Below are 21,115 nucleotides of genomic sequence, written 5' to 3'. Positions count from 1 at the left end.
GTGATTTTCCCTATGCTTATTCTGTTAGGGTTCATTGAGTTTCTCAGCTTAGAAGTTTATGGTTTTCATCAAATTTGGAAAATAATAGTATCTATTGAACATTATTGTTTTAAGACATCAATAATTCTTATAAGAGCTTAGAATAACACCTTGCATACTCAAGGTACTCAGCAATGAAATTACTTTTAGATCTGTGCAAAATACACAGTGAGAAAAAGAAAAAGAATGATAAAAATCTGCCCTCCAAGATGTTAAATCTGTATTTCTTCAAAAAGTCCCATCTTTTAAAAAATTTCCCACATTTTTACCAGGTAGAGATTGTTTGATTTTCTCTCCTTCTTCTACCTCAATTTCCACATTTTCCTCCTTGCCCCCTATACATCAACCTTTCTTTAAATAACCAAGAAGTTATATCCCACTGAAGTCCCTTTCATAACTTTCTTCTGGGAAGCCCACCACAATTTTGTCTGAAAGAAACAGGAGTGAATGAAAGAAACTGCACCCAAATCAGTCCAATTAGGAATATACAAAATGCACATATGCACACACCTCAAACTTCTGTGCTGCTGCTGCTAAGTCACTTCAGTCATGTTCGACTCTGTGTGACCCCATAGACGGCAGCCCACCAGGCTCCCCCATTCCTGGGATTCTCCAGGCAAGAACACTGGAGTGGGTTGCCATTTCCTTCTCCAGTGCATGAAAGTGAAAAGTGAATGTGAAGTCGCTCAGTCATGTCCAACTCTTAGTGACCCCATGGACTGCAGCCTATGAGGCTCCTCCATCCACGGGATTTGCCAGCCAAGAGTACTGGAGTGGGGTGCCATCGCCTTCTCCGTCAAACTGCTATAAACTTCTATAAGCTACCTCAATTCACTGCATGCATTGTAAGTCACATTCATCCACAACAAATATTACAATTTTTTGTCTGATTTCAGATAACCATCCTTCTACCACTTATTTCATAATGACTCACAAGCTGCCATCCTTACAAAATTCATTTTGACAAGCAAACTTCAAGTCTTTCTTAAGGTAGAGTGTCGGTATAAGAAAAAAAAAATTTTTTTCCCCTTATCTCAACACTTTAAATATTTCTAGACTCCAATTGTGCGCAAGTTTTTCACACCAAGCAATTCACCAATTCTGTGTGAACACTAACCAGTGTCCTATAATTCAATTTGACACTATCTACTGGAGTTAATATCAGATCCCGTAGGTTAAGGGCTCAGTCCCACAATATTCACCAATCCAGAAGCTCTCCAATGCCACTACTTTAGGGACTTTTATGGAGGGTTTGGAGCAAGATCAAACCAGTCCATCCTAAAGGAAATCAATCCTGAATATTCACTGGAGAGACTGATGCTTAAGCTGAAGCTCCAATATTTTGGCCACCTGATGTGAAGAGCTGACTCATTGTAAAAGACCCTGATGCTGGGAAAGACTGAAGGCAGGAGGAGAAGGGGATGACAAAGGATGAGATGGTTGGATAGCATCACCAACTCAATGGAGATAAGCTTGAGCAAGCCCCAGGAGATGGTGAAAGACAGGGAAGCTGGTGTGCTGCAGTCAATGGGGTCACAAAAGAGTTGTACACGACTGAGTGACTGAACAACAATGGAGGCTTTATTACACAGGCATCTTTGATTAATCACTTCCCACTGGTATGTGCATGGTAAATCGCTTCAGTCATGTCCAACTCTTTGCGACCCCATGGGCTGTAGCCAGCCAGTCTCCTCTGTCCATGGGATTCTCCGGGCAAGAATACTGGAGTAGGTTGCCATGTCCTCCTCCAGGGGATCTTCCTGACCCAGGGATCGAACCTGCATCTCTTACATCTCCTGCATTGGCAGGCAGGTTCTTTACTACTAGCACCATCTGGTAACTGAACTCAATCTCCAGCCCTTCTCCCTTTTGCAGAGGTCATGGGGTAGGGCTGAAGGTCCCAGCCCTCTAGTCTGAAAACTGGTTCCTTTAGCAACCAGCCCCCATCCTGAGGCTCTCCAGGAGTCACCAGGCATTCATCATTTCATTAACAAACAAAAGGACACGTTAGTTTGGAGATTCCAAGGCTTTTACAATCTGTATAATAAGGAAAGGGGGAAAGATCAAATATTTATCTTATCAAGTCACAGCTGTATTTACATATTTCATAACCAAGCAAGGGCTTTTAATCTTCATATAGTGACTCAGTAGTACTGTACTTGCAAAGTCGCTTAAGTCATGTCTGACTTTTTGGGACCCTATGGACTGTAGCCTGCCAGGCTCCTCTGTCCATGAGATTCTCCAGGCAAGAATACTGGGTGTCATTACCTCCTCCAGGGGAAATTCCTGACCCAGGGATGGAACTTGCATCTCCTAAGTATCCTACATTGGCAGGGGGATTCTTTATAACTAGCACCATGATGGGGCTTCTCTGATGGCTCAACGGGTAAAGAATCCTCCTGCAAAGCAGGAGACATGGGGAAGACTTCTATGATCCCTGGGTGGGGAAGATTCCCCTGGAGAAGGAAATGGCAACCCGTTCAAGTATTCTTGCCTGGAAAATCCCATGGACAGAGGAGCCTGGTGGGCTACAGTCCATGGGGTCAAAAAGAATCAGACACTGCTGAGCACATAAGAGCACTGTGTACTGGGATGGTCAAAAAGTTTATGATGGCTATGGCAGAATGAAGAGTGTAAGGCACAGTGACGAGTATTAAAGAGCCAGAGTCTAGCTCTATGATGGCTAATAATCACTGATGTAGGCAAACAGCCAGTATCCTCTGAACACTCTTTCTGTTGATCTTGACTGTGCTTCCTATTTCTTGGTTCCTACCCATTTTCTGAGTCTGAGCTCCAGCCTTCCTACAGTTCTTATAAGATATCTTATATCTTTACAATAAATCCCTTTTCTATGTAAGTTACATAGTGTTTGTTATTTTCAGTCAAGAACTCTAACTTCAAGTCATCTATTTCTGTCTTAATTTCTGTCACATTAGAAATTATCTTGATAAATCAATTTCAGAAGGCTTAAAAGTTAAAATATAGTCACATGGGTGTCTAGTAAGCATCTCAAATTTCACACCTCCAAAATCTGACTCCAGATATTCCACCCCATCCACCAAATATGCTGCTTTCCTAGACATCCTCATCTCTGAAAATGGGGATGTCATTTCTCCAGATGCTCAGGCAACAACAACAAAAAAAGATTCCTCCTTAATATTCCTATTTTTCTCATTCCTGACACCAGTCTATTACCAAATCTCACTAGGGCTACCTTTAAAATCTAGACTCTAACTGCTTCTCACCACTCTTCCTGCTGCCACACACTGATCTAAACCGCAGTCATCTCTACCTGGAATATTACAATGAACTCTGATTTCATCTTTTCCATATTCTTCCTTGCATCCTGTCAGTTCTCAATGTGCAAAATTAATCATTTTAAGTATGTCAGATCGTATCATCTCAAAACTCTCCAACAGATTCATCACTCATTCACAGTAAAAGTCAAAGTCTTTTTAATGACCAACAACCTCCTCCATAATCTGTCCTCTTACCATAAGCAAGCTCATTTCCTATCACTGTCTCTCAATCAAGAGTGACTGAGTCCATCACACAGGATCCCATTATTCCTGGGATAACCTATGCATATTCATACCCCAAAGCCCTGTGCACCTGCTCTTTCCCCTGCAGATAGCCATATGGCGACTCAATCCCTCAACCCCTTCAAGTCTTTACTCAAATGTCCTCCCAAACAAGACTTATTAACTACTGTATTTAATACTAACCCTTCTCCTCTTCCATAAACACACACATCAGTAACATAAGTCTACTGAGAACAGGGCGTGCATGCATGCTCAGTTGCTCAGTCTCCAACTCTGTGACCCCATAGGCTGTAGCCCATCAGACTCCTCTGTCCATGGAATTTTCCAAGCAAGAATACTGGCGTGGGTTGCCATTTCCTTCTCCAGGCGATCTTCCCAACCAGGGATTTAACCCGTGGTCTCCTTTGTCTCCTGGGTTAGCAGATGGATTCTCTGCCACTGTGCCACCAGGGAAGCCCCCTCTCCTCCTGCATGGCACTCTTCTATCACCTTTTCCTGCCCATTTTTCTCTGTTGTGTTTGTGTACTACTGATATTTTGCCACTTAACTATAAGTTCTGTGAGACCAGGAATGCCTGTCTTGTTCACTGATATCTTTCAGGCGTCTACATCAGTGTTTGACACATATAGGTGCTCCATAGATATTTGTTCATTTAACAAATACACTAATGAAAATCTTGGGAAAATACATCATGAAGAATAATAGTATCAGTAAATACATTTTTAAGTGGTACTTTTATGTTTCTCAAAACAGGAAAGGAAAACAGTATCTGAGAGGTCTTCTACCTTAAATACTAGAAACTAAGTCATATTATAACAGAAATCCATATTTTCATTCTGTTAAATTTTCACAGTAAAGAAAATATCATAAATTTCTTTCATATTATCAGCAGTAACCTCAAAAAAGAGCAAGACATGTAAACAAGTAAAATTTGCATGTTTTAATAGGTCTAGAGATTTTAAATGATGCTACTCTGATCACTGCACCCCAGCAAACTCCAAGAGATTGCCTGACAATGCAGTAGCATAATTAACCTAATGTACTTTTCTGACCTCTTAAATCATATTCTTCGATGCCCTGAGCTCTTGGCACAAAAAACCCGGGGTTGAAAACAAATGCAAAATCCCAACTGTATTAACTATAAAATATCGCAAAAGGCTCTTTTAAATGAATATCTTTCTTCACACAGTACTTTTCACTTAAGAATCTAATGATTTTGACTTTAAACAAAAAGCAAAAACAAAAAAAAAGTTAATGCAGTTATCTTGCCAAAATTTGAAAGCTGACCATCAACAGTAAATTAGCTTTTCCTTCACACACCAAATTATATTAGCTTTTATTATACTCCATAAATTTGAGTAAGCATTGGGATTAGAGGAGTGAATCAGATAACCAAATCCCTGCCCTCAAAGAGATTACATTATAGTTGGGAGGCAAAGATCAGAAGTAGCACAAATAAATATATGTTGATAAGTACAATAAAGAAAAATACACTAAAGTAAAAAAAAAAAAAAAAAGCAATTGGAGGAGAGTTGCTATTTTAGAACAGGGGTTTGGGAAAGGGCAATTGGAAAGCACTTGAATGAGTGAGAAAGTGAGCAAACATTTGCAGGCAGAGGAAATAGCAAGTGCAAATGCCCTAAAGCAGAAAGCTTATTCAAGGAAAAGTTCAAGGCCAACATGATTGGAGGGGAGCAGGCAACGCTGAGAATGTTAATAGAAGAGGTGAAAGAGGTAGACAGGAGTCAAATTATATAAGGCCTTACAGTCAAGATAAGGAGTTTAAATTTTGCTTTGAGAGTGACAGAAAACCAATGGAGGGTTTTTAAGTAGTGAGATAAACGATCTTTTGTTTCAAAAGGTCACTGTGGATGCTATGCAGAGAACAGACTGGGCCAAGAATGAAAGCAAAGAGATATCAGTCAGGAAACTACTGCTGTAGACTAAAGAGACTAAGGTGGCTGAGACCACAATGGCATACTGGAGATGGTAGGAATTGGTAGGATTCTAGGCTTAATTTGAAAATCTGGCAGCAAAACTTGTAGATTGACTACATTAGAATGTGAAAGAAAGAGAAAAACCCATGATGACTCCTAGGTTTCTGGGAAAACAATGATGACATTTACTGAGATGGAGACGAGGAGGAGAATGTAGTACATACATATACATATGTATAACTAAGTCACTTTGCTGTACAGCCAAAATTAACATAATGTTGTAGATAAACTCCAATAAAAAATAAGTTAAAAATAAAAAAGAAAGTTTGAACAATACAATCAACTATAAAAACACTATTTATTCTCACAACAACCATATGAGGTGGGTACTTTTGCTACCATCCCTATTTTAGAGACAGGGGAATTGAGGCACAGAGCAGTTATCAAATCTGCTCAGAGTCACACAAGTAGTAAGTGGCAGAGGAGCCAGGATATGAATCCAGGCCATCTGGCTCCAGGGTCCATACTCTTAACCCTTACTCTAAAATGTTCCTTTTAAGAGGAGACATTTGTGTGCTAATAGGAATAAGTGAATAGAAAGGTAAGTATTAATTGCAAAGAAAGGAGGAATAATTACAATAGCATAGTCTTTGATTCTTGTCTAGATTTTTCGAATCTAGACATAACATGGCATGAATCTTCTGTTTGCCCTTCTAGGTCATCTTTCTTCCCCTCTTCACCCTGCACTGAATCCTGGGAAGCTGACCTTAATAGACTCTGTCACCCAGCTCCCTTGTCCTCTGGCTTTCTATTGGGGTCCACTAACAGTAACCAGCAGAAGACTAGGGAAGGGAGGAAAGAGAGGTCGGGATGTTCATTTGTCCAGCTCTCTCTTTGCTGGGTGGTGGTTTGGCAATGGCTATCTTCTTCCTGAAGCCACAGCTCCTCTCAAGCAGCCCTTCTAATAATTATAGTTCTATTTGTGTTATATTAATAGTTCACATGCTTTCCCTGTTCCTTCAAGATTCCCACTGTTCCTAGTCCCCAAGTGCTTCCATCCCTGATTGATTCCCTTCCCATCTCTTTGTAAACAAATTCGAAATTAAACTTTCTTTGAGAAGGCTTTCTGTTACCTTCCAGGACACTAATACTCTATCCAAGAAGAGGATTTAGTCTTAGATAAAAGGAGAGACAGTCTATCCACATTAATAAAACAAAAGGCAAAACACATAGATACAGATATAGGTAGATCAAATACTGAAAAGAGGAGGAAGCTCTCTGATTGTTTTTATTGTCTCAATAAAGTAAGAAGAAAGGTCAGGAGCTAAAGTGTACTGTATTTGAAGAAGAAGAAAAGATATGAAATGTTCTCCCTGGGAACAAGAAAGTGAACTGTCCAAAGAAACACAGTAGGCTTTTTGGTCATAATTTAAAGTGGAACCAGTTAACAAGGTTATATGTATTTCTCCAGCTACAGCGAGTTGGAATGGAGCAGTCATGGAACAGACAGAAGTAAGTTTAATGAGAGGTTGGTTTTTGCCAGCAGATAGACAGACAACAAAGAAATTGAAGATGTATACAAAATGATTAATTATACAATGAATCATGTTATTTTAAGGTGGACCTGAAGACTTATGGTTGTTAACAGATCGTGAAAATAAAACTGTGGAGTCATTGATTTAGTAGTGCTTATGGGATCAAAACTAAGATCATGGTATCTGGTCCCATCACTTCGTGGGAAATAGATGGGGGAAAAAGTGGAAACAATGGCTGACTTTATTCTTCTGGGCTCCAAAATCACTGTGGATGGTGATTGCAACCATGAAATTAAAAGACGCTTACTCCTTGGAAGGAAAGTTATGACCAACCTAGACAGCATATTAAAAAGCAGAGACATTACTTTGCCAACAAAGGTCCATCTAGTCAAGGCTATGGTTTTTCCAATAGTCATGTATGGATGTGAGAGTTGGACTATAAAGAAAGCTGAGCACCGAAGAATGGATGCTTTTGAACTGTGGTGTTGGAGAAGACTCTTGAGAGTCCCTTGGACTGCAAGGAGATCCAACCAATCCATACTAAAGGAGATCAGGCCTGGGTGTTCATTGGAAGGACTGATGTTGAAGCTGAAACTCCAATATTTTGGCGACCTCATGCGAACAGCTGACTCATTTGAAAAGACCCTGATGCTGGGAAAGACTGAAAGCGGGAGGAGAGGGGATGACAGAGGATGAGATGGCTAGATGGCATCACCGACTCGATGGACATGAGTTTGAGTGAACTCCAGGAGTTGGTGATGGACAGGGAGGCCTGGCATGCTGTGATTCATGGGGTCGCAAAGAGTCGGACACGACTGAGCTACTAAACTGAACTGATGGGATCAAAGAATGGTTGGTATGGGAGATACATAAATGAACTGTATCAATAGAAGGTGATTCGTGATGGTCACAGAGTAGTATGTTTACAACCTGACATTTTTAGAAGCGTGTGGTTATTAATTATGTTAAGATGTACAGAGTAAAATTTAAGAATGGATGGTTGAGATACAGTGAAGGAAGAGACTACTACTACAGTAGAGATCAAGAATCTGATACGAGGAACTGGACTATCCAAAAACAAAGGCAAAATAATGACAATCATTCCAATTTGAAAGTAAATTATTAGTAGAAAACTGCTGTCCATGTTCCTATATACTTCATTCAATATGCAGAGTCACATTCCTCTTCATAATCATATATGTTTATAAAGAAAGTCATTGCATTAGTCCAGCTCTTCCATGTTATAACTATAAACACTCAAACTCAGGAAATGGAAGTATCCTGTACCAAAGTTTGTTTAGTACCTGCAGAGAGCCCTACTAAATATGTTAAATTTTCTATATCTCCAGGGCTTCCATTTTTAGAGAACATATAGTTAAAAAAATTAAGTTTGTATAAGGAAAAAAGCAAGAAAAAAGGGAACATATATTCTGAAAAATTACTAACTGGAGTCCTGCACCTTAAATAAACAGGTTTCACTGATGATATTAAGTACCCCAGTTAATGAAATCTAAGTCACATTTGACTGAGCGACTGAACTGAAGTCACATTTATATATGTATATAAAATTACTGTCCTATTTTGATCAATTGAAGAGCTCTTAAACCCTTCTTCAAAAAACTCCTGCAGCAGCTATTTCTAAAGAACAAGGTTTATTTTTGAATAGTTTATTTTCAAATGGTTTATTTTTAAAACCAAACATGTTTCTGAATGCATTATTTAATATTCAGTATAATTTGTTTCTGTCAGTTTTAAGGTGAAGGTGAAGTCGCTCAGTCGTGTCTGACTCTTTGCGCCCCCATGGACTGTAACCTACTAGGCTTCTCCGTCCATGGGATTCTCCAGGCAAGAATACTGGAGGGGACTGCCATTTCCTTCTCCAGGGGATCTTCCTGACCCAGGGATCGAACCCAGGTCTCCCACATTGGAGGCAGACGCTTTAACCTCTGAGCCACCAGGGAAGCCAGTTTTAAAATGCTTTAAATTTTTAAGGGATTCATGATTAACTAAATTTGTAAGAACTGGAATACCCACTGGAGTTTGGTGGTTCTAGGTACATTTGATGACTCAATATGCATGTATATGGTCCTGCAAAGAAAACCCTAATCTTACGGTTTTATGAAAATTTACTATTTTGACAGCAAACTGGAAACTGAATATAAGGTAAAACTTAGAGGCTCTTAAACTAGGAACCAGGAAAATTTATGCTTTGTGGTATCTGTAGGTTATTACTGCAATGTTTGGAATTCCTAACATTTTCTAAGAAGTTCTGTAGTTTCCGAGCAAAAAATAAGGTGAAAAAGAAATGTTTTCTTTAGCAATTCTTAGGAAAGACTCATGTAAACAAAGGTAGACCAATGTTCCTCACTCTCCACCACTTCCATCTTTTGCCAGGGACCAGAGCTAACAGGATGAAGACAAAGGCTTCCCTCTTTTTGCCTTTTTATACAAAGGCAGAAGGAGAAGAGGGTAACAGAGGATGAGATGGTGGGATGGCATCATCAGTTCAATGGACATGAACTTAGGCAAATTCTGGGAGACGGTGAGGGGCAGGGAGGCCTGGCATGCTGCAGTCCATGGGGTCCCAAAGAGTTGGACACGACTTGACAACTGAACAACAACAAACAAAAAGATTTGCCTATGAGATGTGCATGCATGCTAAGTCACTTCAGTTGAGTCTGACTCCATGCAACCCTACAGACTGCAACCCACCAGGCTCCTCTATTCATGGGATTCTCCAGACAAGAGTGGGTTGCCATGCCCTCCTCAGGGGATCTTCCTAACACAGGGACTGAACCCTCATCTCTTATGTCCCTTGCATTGGCAGACAGGTTCTTTTACCATTAACGCCTCCTGGGAAGCCCCTTTCCCTATGAGATACTTGTGAGTTATTTCTTATTTCCATTGTTCCTTTTTGTGGTTAATGCTTTTCAACGTTCAACACTGGAAAGTAGTATGAAGTAAGAACCAACACTGAGATCTATGGGTCAGTATTGCAGGATCACACGTGCAAATTATACCACACCATGGTATAAGTGGCATGGTGACAAACAAAATATATAGCTCTTAACTGTGTCTATATTTTATTCAGCTGGTTCAGAAGCCCTCAGTCACCGGCTAAATGGGAAAAGTGGCCACTCAATGCAGTTTCAAGTGTAGTCTGGCTCAATAGTTTAAAGTCTCAGATAAAACTGTTCATTCATATAGCCTACCCCTCTCCTGCTTCTCCTAAAATAATGCCTAGCTATGTAAGTATAGACAGTTCTGGGGGGAGACAGTGGTTTTATCTGCCATCATAGTCATGCGGTAGAAATAGGCTGGGTTCACTGGATCAACACACTGTCATTTAGCTCCTCTGGTACTTGAGCAATGTCCCTGTCCATTTGCTCATTGGGCATACTCCCAGCGTCTGATGCAGAAGTCTGCTTGGTGGTAACTGGGACCCATTCAAATGAAGAAATTTAATGATGGACTAGTCCATGGCAGGCATTGCTACACAGTGAATTAGAACCAGTTCCTGTATGCAAGAAGCTCACAGTGAGGAAGGCCAACATGTAATCAACTAATAATAATACAACAGAGTAACTGCTACACCAGAAATACCAACAAATACAATAGGACATAAGAGAGAAAGTAACTAATTTTGCTTAGTGGGAAGGAAAACATTAAGGAAGTTTTTAACTAAGAACATATATTCATTTTCTTGGGATAAATGTTTATACTAAGAAAGAATTCTATACCATGTTCTATTAATTTTATTAGTTCTGCAATTCAAGAGAACATACACTCTATTGACAAAATTATTTGATATATTACTACCATGATATTTCCAAACATCTTAGAAAGGCTTATTTCTAAAACAACCTTTTAGAATCTTCTCTGCATTTCTGTTATTATGCATATCAACTCCCTATATATGAAAGTTAAATTCAAGGCTAAAATATTCATAATATTACTAGCTATGGGAAAATCTAGATAGGGTAGCCTATTGTGTTCTGCTTTTTCACCAGATTCCATATATCATTGATAGTGATCACCACCAAATTTTCATTTATTATGTATCTTATCAGAAATCACCAGATGCTTTCAAGTGCCCAACAAACTTTGGGGGTTTCATTACCTTACTGTGTATAGAAGTCAAATATGCTATCAAAAGAAATTAATTTGGGGCTATTTCTATTATAGCACAAATAAAAACATTCTTCATTTGAAAACAATCAGCCTTATAAACATCCATAGTACATAAATTTAGTTAAATGGTGCCATCTGGTGACATACATCCTGCAGCAAATATAAAAGGTCCAGAGACAAACTTCTTGGTGGCACCCAACTGAAAGCGTCAAAATTAACTTAAGAAATATTTGATCCTGCTTGACATAAAGAACACAACTAGTCATACTCAGTATATAGCGGTTTAACAAAGGGAATTATAAGAACTGTTTGGGCCCCATTTTCTGCTTACCACTCTTGTTTCTCAAGTGTATCTTCAAACTTAAACAAGTCCCCAGAAGAGATTTAAGTCTAATACTACCCTTTAGCCAGCTCTGAGAGAACATTTTTAAAGCATAAATATCAAGAATATCTTGAACGTTGTTTAAGTCACATCTATTTCCTCACTCTCCTCTGATTTCTATGAATCTGTTTGTCCACCTCAAATGTCACTTCCTAAGATAGCTCACCCTGATTCCACTGCTAAAGTTAAGCCTCTCACCCACAACATTCTCTGCTTCACCACTGTAACATTTTTGCAATGGTAAATATAAACTATTCATGCTATTTCATTTAATGCTTTTCTCTCCAGTTTTATATCTGGCACAGTGTTCAGTGTTTGAATGAACAAATGGATACATGGATGATTAGATAAATGGATGAGGGAAAAATGTCCTTTTCTATCCTCTCTTCTTACCCAAATCCTGTCATTGACAAGATCCAGCTCAAGCTTACATCTTGTAAAAAAAATTCTTCCCCAGCAACACCAATCTACAATCAATCTATGCTTCTTTGGACTCCTACAGCACTTTGGTCTAAGCTCCAGAGTTTAAGCCTCGGTTATATCCTATGTAATTCTTGTTAGTATATATGTGAATATTACCTTCCTAACTGACCTTAACATCCTCAAGGATAGGAATTTGGTTTTTAATAATATCCACCTGCACATATCCATGTAAGGAGGTAAATACCTCATAAATACCTTGTTAATTATTATTACTAAATTGTAATAACTGAAATACCTGCATTCTTTCTACTTAAATGGGTATTGTAAACAAATTAAGCAAGAACAGAGTAGATCTCAGTATTTAAGAACCTGACATTCACCCTCCTTGCAGTCCAAGGAACTGTCAACAGTCTTCTCCAACACTACAGTTCAAAGAATCAATTCTTCAGTGCCCAGCTTTCTTTATAGTCCAACTCTCACATCCATACATAACTACTGGAAAAACCACAGCTTTGACTAGATGGACCTTTGTTGGCAAAGTAACGTCTCTGCTTTTTAATATGCTGTCTAGAAGCTGAAGCTCCAATACTTTGGCCACCTGATGCAATGAACTGACTCATTTGAAAAGATCCTGATGCTGGGAAAGACTGAAGGTGGGAGGAGAAGGGGATGACAGGGGATGAGATGGTTGGATGGCATCACCAACTGGATGGACATGAGTTTGAGTAGGCTCTGGGAGTTGGTGATAGACACGGAAGCCTGGCATGCTGCAGTCCACGGGGTTGCAAAGAGTCAGACACAATTGAGCAACTGAATTTAACTGAGCCTCGCATGTGCCAACAACAGCATCTCAGTGTAGCTTATTTGTTCTCTATTCACAGTCCCATAGGTAGGAACTACCATGAAGTATCCAAAGGGAAAAAATCACTTCAATGTTTCAGATACACTACTGTATATCCCAGAATGATAATATAATGGCTCGTTATATTTGTCACAGATCAAACCAAATTTTTATAAAACTCAATGAAGAAATGCCACCATCATATTTTCCCAAATTTATTAATGCTGTTCACATACTATATTTCTTTCCTTGAGTGGCCAAATATCTAACTATTTAGAACACAGGTTCTCAAACTTTAGCATGCCTCAGAATAGCCTGGAAGGCTTATTGCAACACTATTTGCTGCACCCTGCTTTCAAAGTTTCTAATTCAGTAGGTCTGGAGTGAGGCCCAAGAATTTGCAATGCTGACCAAATTCCCAAGTGAGGTTGATGCTGCTGATCCAAGAACCACACTCTGAGAACCTCTGCTTTGGAGGATTAGAGTCAAGTTGTTCCAAATTTATATAACCATTTCACTATAATCTATAAAACATTATTTCAGTTTCTTATGATCAGGAGGCAAAAATTATTACAAAAACAAATTAAGACCAGAATAAACATGATGTTTGTAAATAGATATTACTTTGAAATAAATAACAAACCAAAAAGTTTGTATGGATTTTCCATAAGCTGTTACAGGAAAATAAAATTTTTTTGGCCAACCCAACATGTTAGAATTACTATAGTGAAAAAAAATGCAATTTTTTTGTACTCAAACTAAAATCTGATAAAACTCTCATGCAGATCAATTTCATTATACTAATCACTATTATATTTAAATGACTCACTAATCACATATCTAATATCTCTTTTCTCTACTTGATTTCTCTCACCCATAAGGGTAAGGACTATTCTCTCCTCTACAGTTTATTGACGTGATGAACACAAGTTTGAGAAGGCTCCAGGAGTTGGTAATGGACAGGGAAGCCTTCACTCCATGGGGTCGCAAAGAGTCAGACACTACTGAGCGACTAAACTGATAGTTTAGCGTTATATCCCTATTGTCAAGCATAATGTGTAACACATAACAGATATTTTTAAAATAATTGTTGAATAGATAAATAAAATTTATTGATGACCTATTATTATTAAAGGTGCACAAACTGAGGGTACAAATGTTAAATAGATACAACCTCAACTCTCAAGCTATCACATTCTATTGAGGGAGCAGTAATATACTCAATTTGTCATAAGGCAACATAACAAGTGCTTTATAGTAATATGAACAAAGTGTTATGAGATATAACGAAAGGGCTCATTAAAGCTGCTAACAGGTAGGGACATGGCAGAAGGCTTCAACAGGTAGGGACAGGTAGAAGGAAATGATAAATCCCAATATGTAGTATATCTACTGTGCCACCCCTATTGCTAAGAATTCCATATGGTCTATACTTACGTTTATGAAAATAAAAAATAATTTACTCTAACACAAAATCTGACATTCAGCCACCATAAAGGAAGATAAGTTGTTTTCTAAGATTTGCTATGCTACCAGCAGAGTTTTCAGGAAACAATCACTTGACTGCCATTCTCTTCTAAGGATTCCCTCCAGGTTCCCCCCCAAACACTGAAGTGAATTAAGAGAAACAAAATTAGATTAAACCATGCTAACAAGATTTTAGAAGGGCTTGAAAGGTACTAAATATATACACATGTTCTGTCCATACTGGTACATAAAAGTAATAAATAAATAAGGCAATTTTCAATAAGGTATCAAAGCAAAGAAATTTCGTGGTACATAACTCAAAAATGAACTAACCAATTACATAATTTAAATGGTCTTTACAGATAATTATGGTGCTAACACAGATCGTTAAATTTTCAAAGTAGATCTGACAGAGAAGTACAAAAAGAAAAACATTCCATCTTGCTCCTAAAAAAAGGGTAAATAACCTAATAGAGTCCCTTGAAAGTCTGACTGCTTTAGCTGTGCTAAATGAAGAGACTTAAATTAAGTTGTAAAATATCATGGAATTCACTTATATTCAAATTCTGAAAAGTGCTAATAGTGCAATCATCATAAAACTATAACCATCCACTGGAGAAAACATTTTCCTTAGTATTTCCACAAGATGTCACCCTAAGCCTAACATCAAAGTGTGCAGCTTTGCTATTTTAGGCATTTTTCTTTTTGTGTATTAATGAACATTAATTACTAACTTTTTAAAAATTAAGGTCTTTTTGTTTATCTTTCAGTTATTCATAAATGGAAAATCAAAACAGAATACAGGGACTAAAGAAGCAAGAAGGAAGAAAATTAATCAAACAGTTCATCATTCACACTGTTTATCACAAGAGAAATGCATTTTACCCTTGGGTTTTATTTTCTTTTACTTTATTTTGAAAATGTTCCATAATTAGCATATATTATGCTTATAATCAGGCTTCCCTAGTAGCCCAGGCAGTAAAGAATCCGCCTGCAATGTGGGAAACCTGGGTTCAATCCCTGGGTTGGAAAGATCCCCTGGAGGAGGGCATGGCAACCCACTCCAGAGTTCTTGCCTGGAGAATTCCCACGGACAGAAGAGCCTGGCAGGCTACAGTCCCTGGGGTTGCAATGCCTCGTACACGACTGAGTGACTAAGCACAGCATACATATAATCAGATAAAGTTATATTTTAAAAATAAAAAAACAATACCTTTGCTATCACTCCCCATCCTATTATCATAGAACCCATTTATAAAATGCTTTTATGCACTATAATAATGATCAAAGCTATGGAGACAGAATTCTGTGCTCAAAGATTATACCATCTAAGATAGACTAGTGTTTGCATTTTCTTTTTTCACAAAAGAAGGATATTATTTATTTTCAAAGTGATGCTTTTCATTTACTGAGAGAAGGCCTGGTTTCCTAGTCACCTGTAAATGGGACAGCACATTCTGCAATAACAGTGTTTTACCCTACTATACATTTGTATTGGATTTTCTGCACTATGAGTGCCTCCTATTTTCTTCAGTTGAGATTCATGCAGGCATTATTTCAACATACTATGTGATTATCAGAATAATGGGTTAAAGCCACTATTTTCCATTATGTGCAGCAAAAAAGAAGGGGAAGGGAAGTTGGTTGAAACAGAAAAAAAAATACCCAGTATAAATAATGCCCTGTTTATCAATGGTTCCCTGCTTATCCTTTCATAATGATACAATCTCCTTCAGGATACACAGGGCTACATAGTTTTTCCTTTTTGGTCCTTAAAAAAAAAATGCACACTGAGACCAATAAAATTCAACAGAAAATTATGTTGCATTATATAGCATTGCTCCATTCTTTGCAATCTGGTTTATCCCAAAATGACTTAAAAGACCGGCCAAAACCAATCTATCCATTCAAAGCTGGGCATCAGGATTACTTACATAACAGCTTTTTACAGATTACCGTGACCTCTCATTTTATTAGAGAAATTCCAACTACTCTATAGGCTTTCTGCCAAGATATTTATCACTCACTTAAAACAATGGCAAAATACTCTTTGTCATTCGTCTTTTTATTCCTCATGTAATGATGCTGCACTGCCAAATGAATACATTATTCTAGTAGAATTATCTAAAGCATTCAACAATATTCTTTCTAAATAAAGTTCTCAAAAACTCAATCAAAAGACGTAGCCCAATCTTATCTAAGCACATCATACAAATCTATTTAGAGGTATGGCCATTCAGTTAATGGTCTTAATAAAACTATTAATTTTTAACTGAGAAATCTGTTGCTTGAAAACTGTTCTCTAAAATACTATTCTCTAATGACAGGGTTTATTTAAATTTCATTAAGAGTCCATTTAGAGTTGTTTTTATTTAATACCAACTAAGATGATTATAGTTATGTGGGTCATTAATTCTTACTAGCCATAAAAGAATATTTCAAAGAAATTAACCCACAGACAAAATAATCCTATAGAGCTTTTACTATTTTTATTCAATAGACTGATTTTCAATTTTTCCAAAAGGAATGGTTTCTTAAATATAAACCATAGAGTTGTAGTTTTGTCAGTAAGTATAAACATTCATTATAATAAAAACACAAAATATTTTCAAGACTAATTCTCATAAATTCATGTTTTTAGTTTTTATATCAGTAACCATCACACCTAGAAAAAGTAGTAATAATGTCTAGTAGACTCAGTTATTTCTTTAAAATACACTGTTTAAATTTAGCAGAATCTATAATTGAGTGCTTTTTTAAATTGTTGGTTGTTTTTGTTGGGAGGAGGTATTTGTATCTTTACTAGTTTAATTCTGAAAAAAGAATTAAAAATTATCTGCATAAATGCAAAAATGTATGTATAAAGATATACATAAATAAACCATAAATTCAAGAATAAACAGAAGGTTAAACATTATGTAGCTCAATTCATGAAAAACTGACAAAGTATTGAAATTTTCATCAATAAATTTTTCAGTGCGAATCATGAGATTTTTTGAGAGAAGCAAAAAGATGAAAAATAGTGTTTTAAGTTTTGTCTGAAGAAGAAGGTAAGACTAGAACTGTAATCCTAACTGAATAGAATGTGACCCATCACTATTCGTGTCAGGCAAGTCCTTCTCCAGAAAGAAGCAACTTCCTTCCCTAGCACATTTTTCCTCAATTTTTGAAATAAACTACTCCAGCTTTTTCCTGTGTTTACTTGTCTTCCTATACAAAACATTCTTTCAATACTTTTATTTTTATTAACATAAACTTATTTCCATCTTATAGAGGTTCTTTTTTAAGATAAGCTGAAATAAGAAAATGAAAAAAAAAATTTTCTTCTACCTGATATCAAGAAAAATATTTCAGTTTCAAATTTGGTTAACATCAGGTTCTCTAACATTATTCAAACTATTAAGCCCAATTCTAATTGTGAAGATGATGAATAATTGTTAATACCTACCTAGCAAAGCTTGGAATAAGCTGCTCTTAAAGATACCCATCACCTTTTTAACAGCATTTTTCAACTGCTGCTCCTCTGGTTTCCTTAATTTTTTGCAGTATTCTTCCAGTAATGACAAAGCTCGGTCGGTATCTGAAAAACATGATTTTAAAATTCTATCTTATGGTCTTAGAAAAACAGTAAGCTAATATTAAACTATTGTCTAGTGATATTCCTAATTTCATAACACAGAATCATAACTAATCAGGAATTCCATAAACTACTTTTAAAATTGATAATTACAATGAACTCAATTTTAAGAACTCACTTTTATTTCTATTGTCTTCCAAAAGAATTAGCCACTATGAAACAAGGCAAAAGTCCATATGGAATGTTGACCAGTTGATATTCACACAGTAGATAAGACTCTGTCAGGAAAACTATCTTAAAACTTGCGACCTCCTACAAGGTAATGTCCAGATTCCTTAATGGAACTTTTGAGACCACCATCCCATGAGCTGTTTACAAGCTATATTTTCAGTCTGTATTTCCCACCATATATTATTTTACCCCCTTCACACATATACATACAGTGCCAAAGTCACAGTGGGTTACTCACTTCCACTCTCCACTCTGCCTCCCCACACACACACACTTTCTATACCTCTGCATTTTTCTTTGCTCCTCCTGCTCTCTGTATTGGAATATCCTCCCCCATACCACTCTCTCCTCCTTGAATTAGTGTGCTACATTGGAAAGAGTTTATTGTTAGCTAGGTCTGGGTCTGAAACCTATTTGCTAGCTGTGTGACCGTCAATAAGTTACTTAACCTCTCTGAGCTTCTGTTTCCTTACAGGTAGCAGGATTAAATTAAAAAATGCTTAGTACAATACCTAGTTCATAGAAAGTAATCAAGAAATCAACTGAAAACTTGTCTTCCCTTAATTTGGACCTAACTCAAATGTTCTCTGGACAAGGAAGTAGCAACCCACTCCAGTATTCCTGCCTGGAGGACTCCATGGACAGGGGAGCCTGGAGGAATACAGTCCATGGGGTCACAAAGAGTCAGACACAACAGAACAACCAACACACACACACACACACACACACAAATGCTCTCTATTCCATAAAACCATCTCGGACAGTGAAAAGTAATCACTGTCACTCTTCTTCCAAACCATTTTGCCTACACAAATACTACAGGCATTCTTAATACGGACTGTTATACTATGGCTTCTTGAATCGCCCACACGACAAAGCATTAGTTGCCCACACAACAAAATATCCCTGAAAAAGTCACCAAAGTGGCAGTGTCTTTGCGTATAGTAGGTGACAATTTTGGGGGGAAGTGAGAAGACTCAATTTAGTTATATCAAAATTAAGTTCTGTTTGAAGAATGTCAAGTCACACTGAAAATATAAAATACAACACTTCCTCAGACCTGAAATACATTATGAGAAAGGGCAAGAGTCATCTTAACCAATGAACTGCTTTCATTATCGACTTGTATTTTATAAATTCATGTTTAGAAAGCTTCTGAAGAAAGTGGCAACACAGTTCAGACCATAATCTTAAATACTACATTGATAATTTTCCTCTTTATATGATTTATGTATTTTTATATTTGTTCTGTTTGAGGAGTTCCTGTCCAAGGAACTAATAGCATACAAACTTTTCATAGAGAAGACACATTATGAAGTCTCTTATCTGTATCATTTTGGATGAAAGCTGACTGGAATTATCATTGTTGTTCAGTCACTCAGTTGTGTCCAACTCTTTGTGATCCCATGGATTGCAGCACTCCAGGCTTGCTGCTGCTGCTGCTGCTAAGTCGCTTCAGTCATGTCCGACTCTGTGCGACCCCGTAGACGGCAGCCCACCAGGCTCCCCCGTCCCTGGGATTCTCCAGGCAAGAACACTGGAGTGGGTTGCCATTTCCTTCTCCAATGCATGAAAGTGAAAAGTCAAAGTGAAGTCGCTCAGTTGTTGGTTTTCCACAATTTCATCCTTTGCTCAGATTCTGTCATGAGTAAGAGTTTTACCTTCAGTCAGTGCCACTTCCTTCAAAAGTCTCTTTAGGAATTCCTGGCACTTCTCCACCTGACCAGAGCTCTTCTCATGTTACCGTTATTTTATAATTATATAAGGAATCTTCATCAAAACTTCCCTGCTTTGAGATTCATTCTTTTTCTCCCAGCTTTACTGAGGTCAGATTGACAAATAAAAACTATATAGTTAAGGTGTACAACAGAAAGTTTTTATATATGTATATATTGTAAAATGATTACCACAATCATTACCACAAAGACAACTGTCTTTGAATTTTAATGGCCTTTCCCCCTTCAAATCTACCACTTTTCCAGACTAAATATCAATTGTAACAATAATTCATATTTTTCTACTGAACATTCCAAATCTCTACCCTCAGAGCCATCCTCAGCTGATGATCATGTTTTCCATTTTGTGGAAAATCAGAAGAGAAATCACACAAGCTCCTAATCTAATATCCACTAGGTTATCTGTAGCTACACCCCTGTACTCTGCCTTCCCCCTGTCTTTATGGATAAAATATTTGTTTCTCTCTAATGCCAACTCCTCTACTTAAGCACCTAAGCCTATTTTCTTTTGCCTACACTGCTTCATCATCAACTGTTTTCCTCTCCAATCCCTCCCTTCACCATACAAATAAAACTGTAAGAGCAGTGATTTTAAAAAACTTTCCTTTACCCTTAATTCCTCTCCAAGTAACTACTGTCCCCAGTTCTCTGTTCCCTTCCATAGCAGAACTCCTTGAAATGCTGTCTATACTTTCTTTGCTTTCATTCTTTCTCATTGTTGCTGTTGTTCAGTTGCTAAGTCGTGTCCGACTCTTTGCAACCCCATGGACTGCAGCACACCATGACAGCATTCCCATGACCACATCTACAGATATAAGTCACTAGGTAAAGGGACTTTAACTAATTCCTTCAACACATATTTATTGAGTGACTACCCAGGGAAGACACTATTAAGAGCATCTAGATGGCCTCTAAACCAACAGAATTTATTATGTCTCTCGTCTCTGTACAACAAAAATCTGACACATAAAACAAAAAGGCAGAATATAATAAAAATGGTCAAATATGGTCAAGTCTGTCCTAGGTTTTTGCATGCCAGCATCTAATGATGGAATTGTGGTTGCCTTTTCAAGTTTCTTTTTGACATCAATGATCACCATCTGGTGTTAATTCCATTTCTGATTAAATTCTTGTTTCTGATTAACAAAAGCTTGAATGTGAAGATAATAGAAAACTATATAACTATACAAAGATGATAAATAAAGAAAACAAAAGATAACAAGGATCTTGTTGTATAAGTCAAAGATCCCTAACCAGATGTTGAATAAAGTGGA

General features: G+C 37.5%; 1 protein-coding gene across 10 annotated transcripts in view; it reads right to left on the bottom strand.

Annotated features, from left to right (window-relative positions):
* The window catches only part of DLG2 (discs large MAGUK scaffold protein 2), a 2,364,981-nt gene that overhangs the window by 2,327,446 nt on the left and 16,420 nt on the right, over positions 1 to 21,115 (bottom strand). For all 10 annotated transcript variants that reach the window (XM_018042817.1, XM_018042821.1, XM_018042823.1 and 7 more), the window contains one exon: positions 17,746 to 17,877. In XM_018042817.1, the coding sequence (XP_017898306.1) occupies positions 17,746 to 17,877 (132 nt within the window). The remainder of the gene's footprint in view (positions 1 to 17,745; positions 17,878 to 21,115) is intronic.

The sequence above is a fragment of the Capra hircus genome, chromosome 29, assembly GCF_001704415.2.
Source record: "Capra hircus breed San Clemente chromosome 29, ASM170441v1, whole genome shotgun sequence".
NCBI classification, from domain to species: domain Eukaryota; kingdom Metazoa; phylum Chordata; class Mammalia; order Artiodactyla; family Bovidae; genus Capra; species Capra hircus.
Note: the sequence above shows the minus strand (reverse complement) of the source record. Positions and strands in the feature narration are given on the sequence as shown.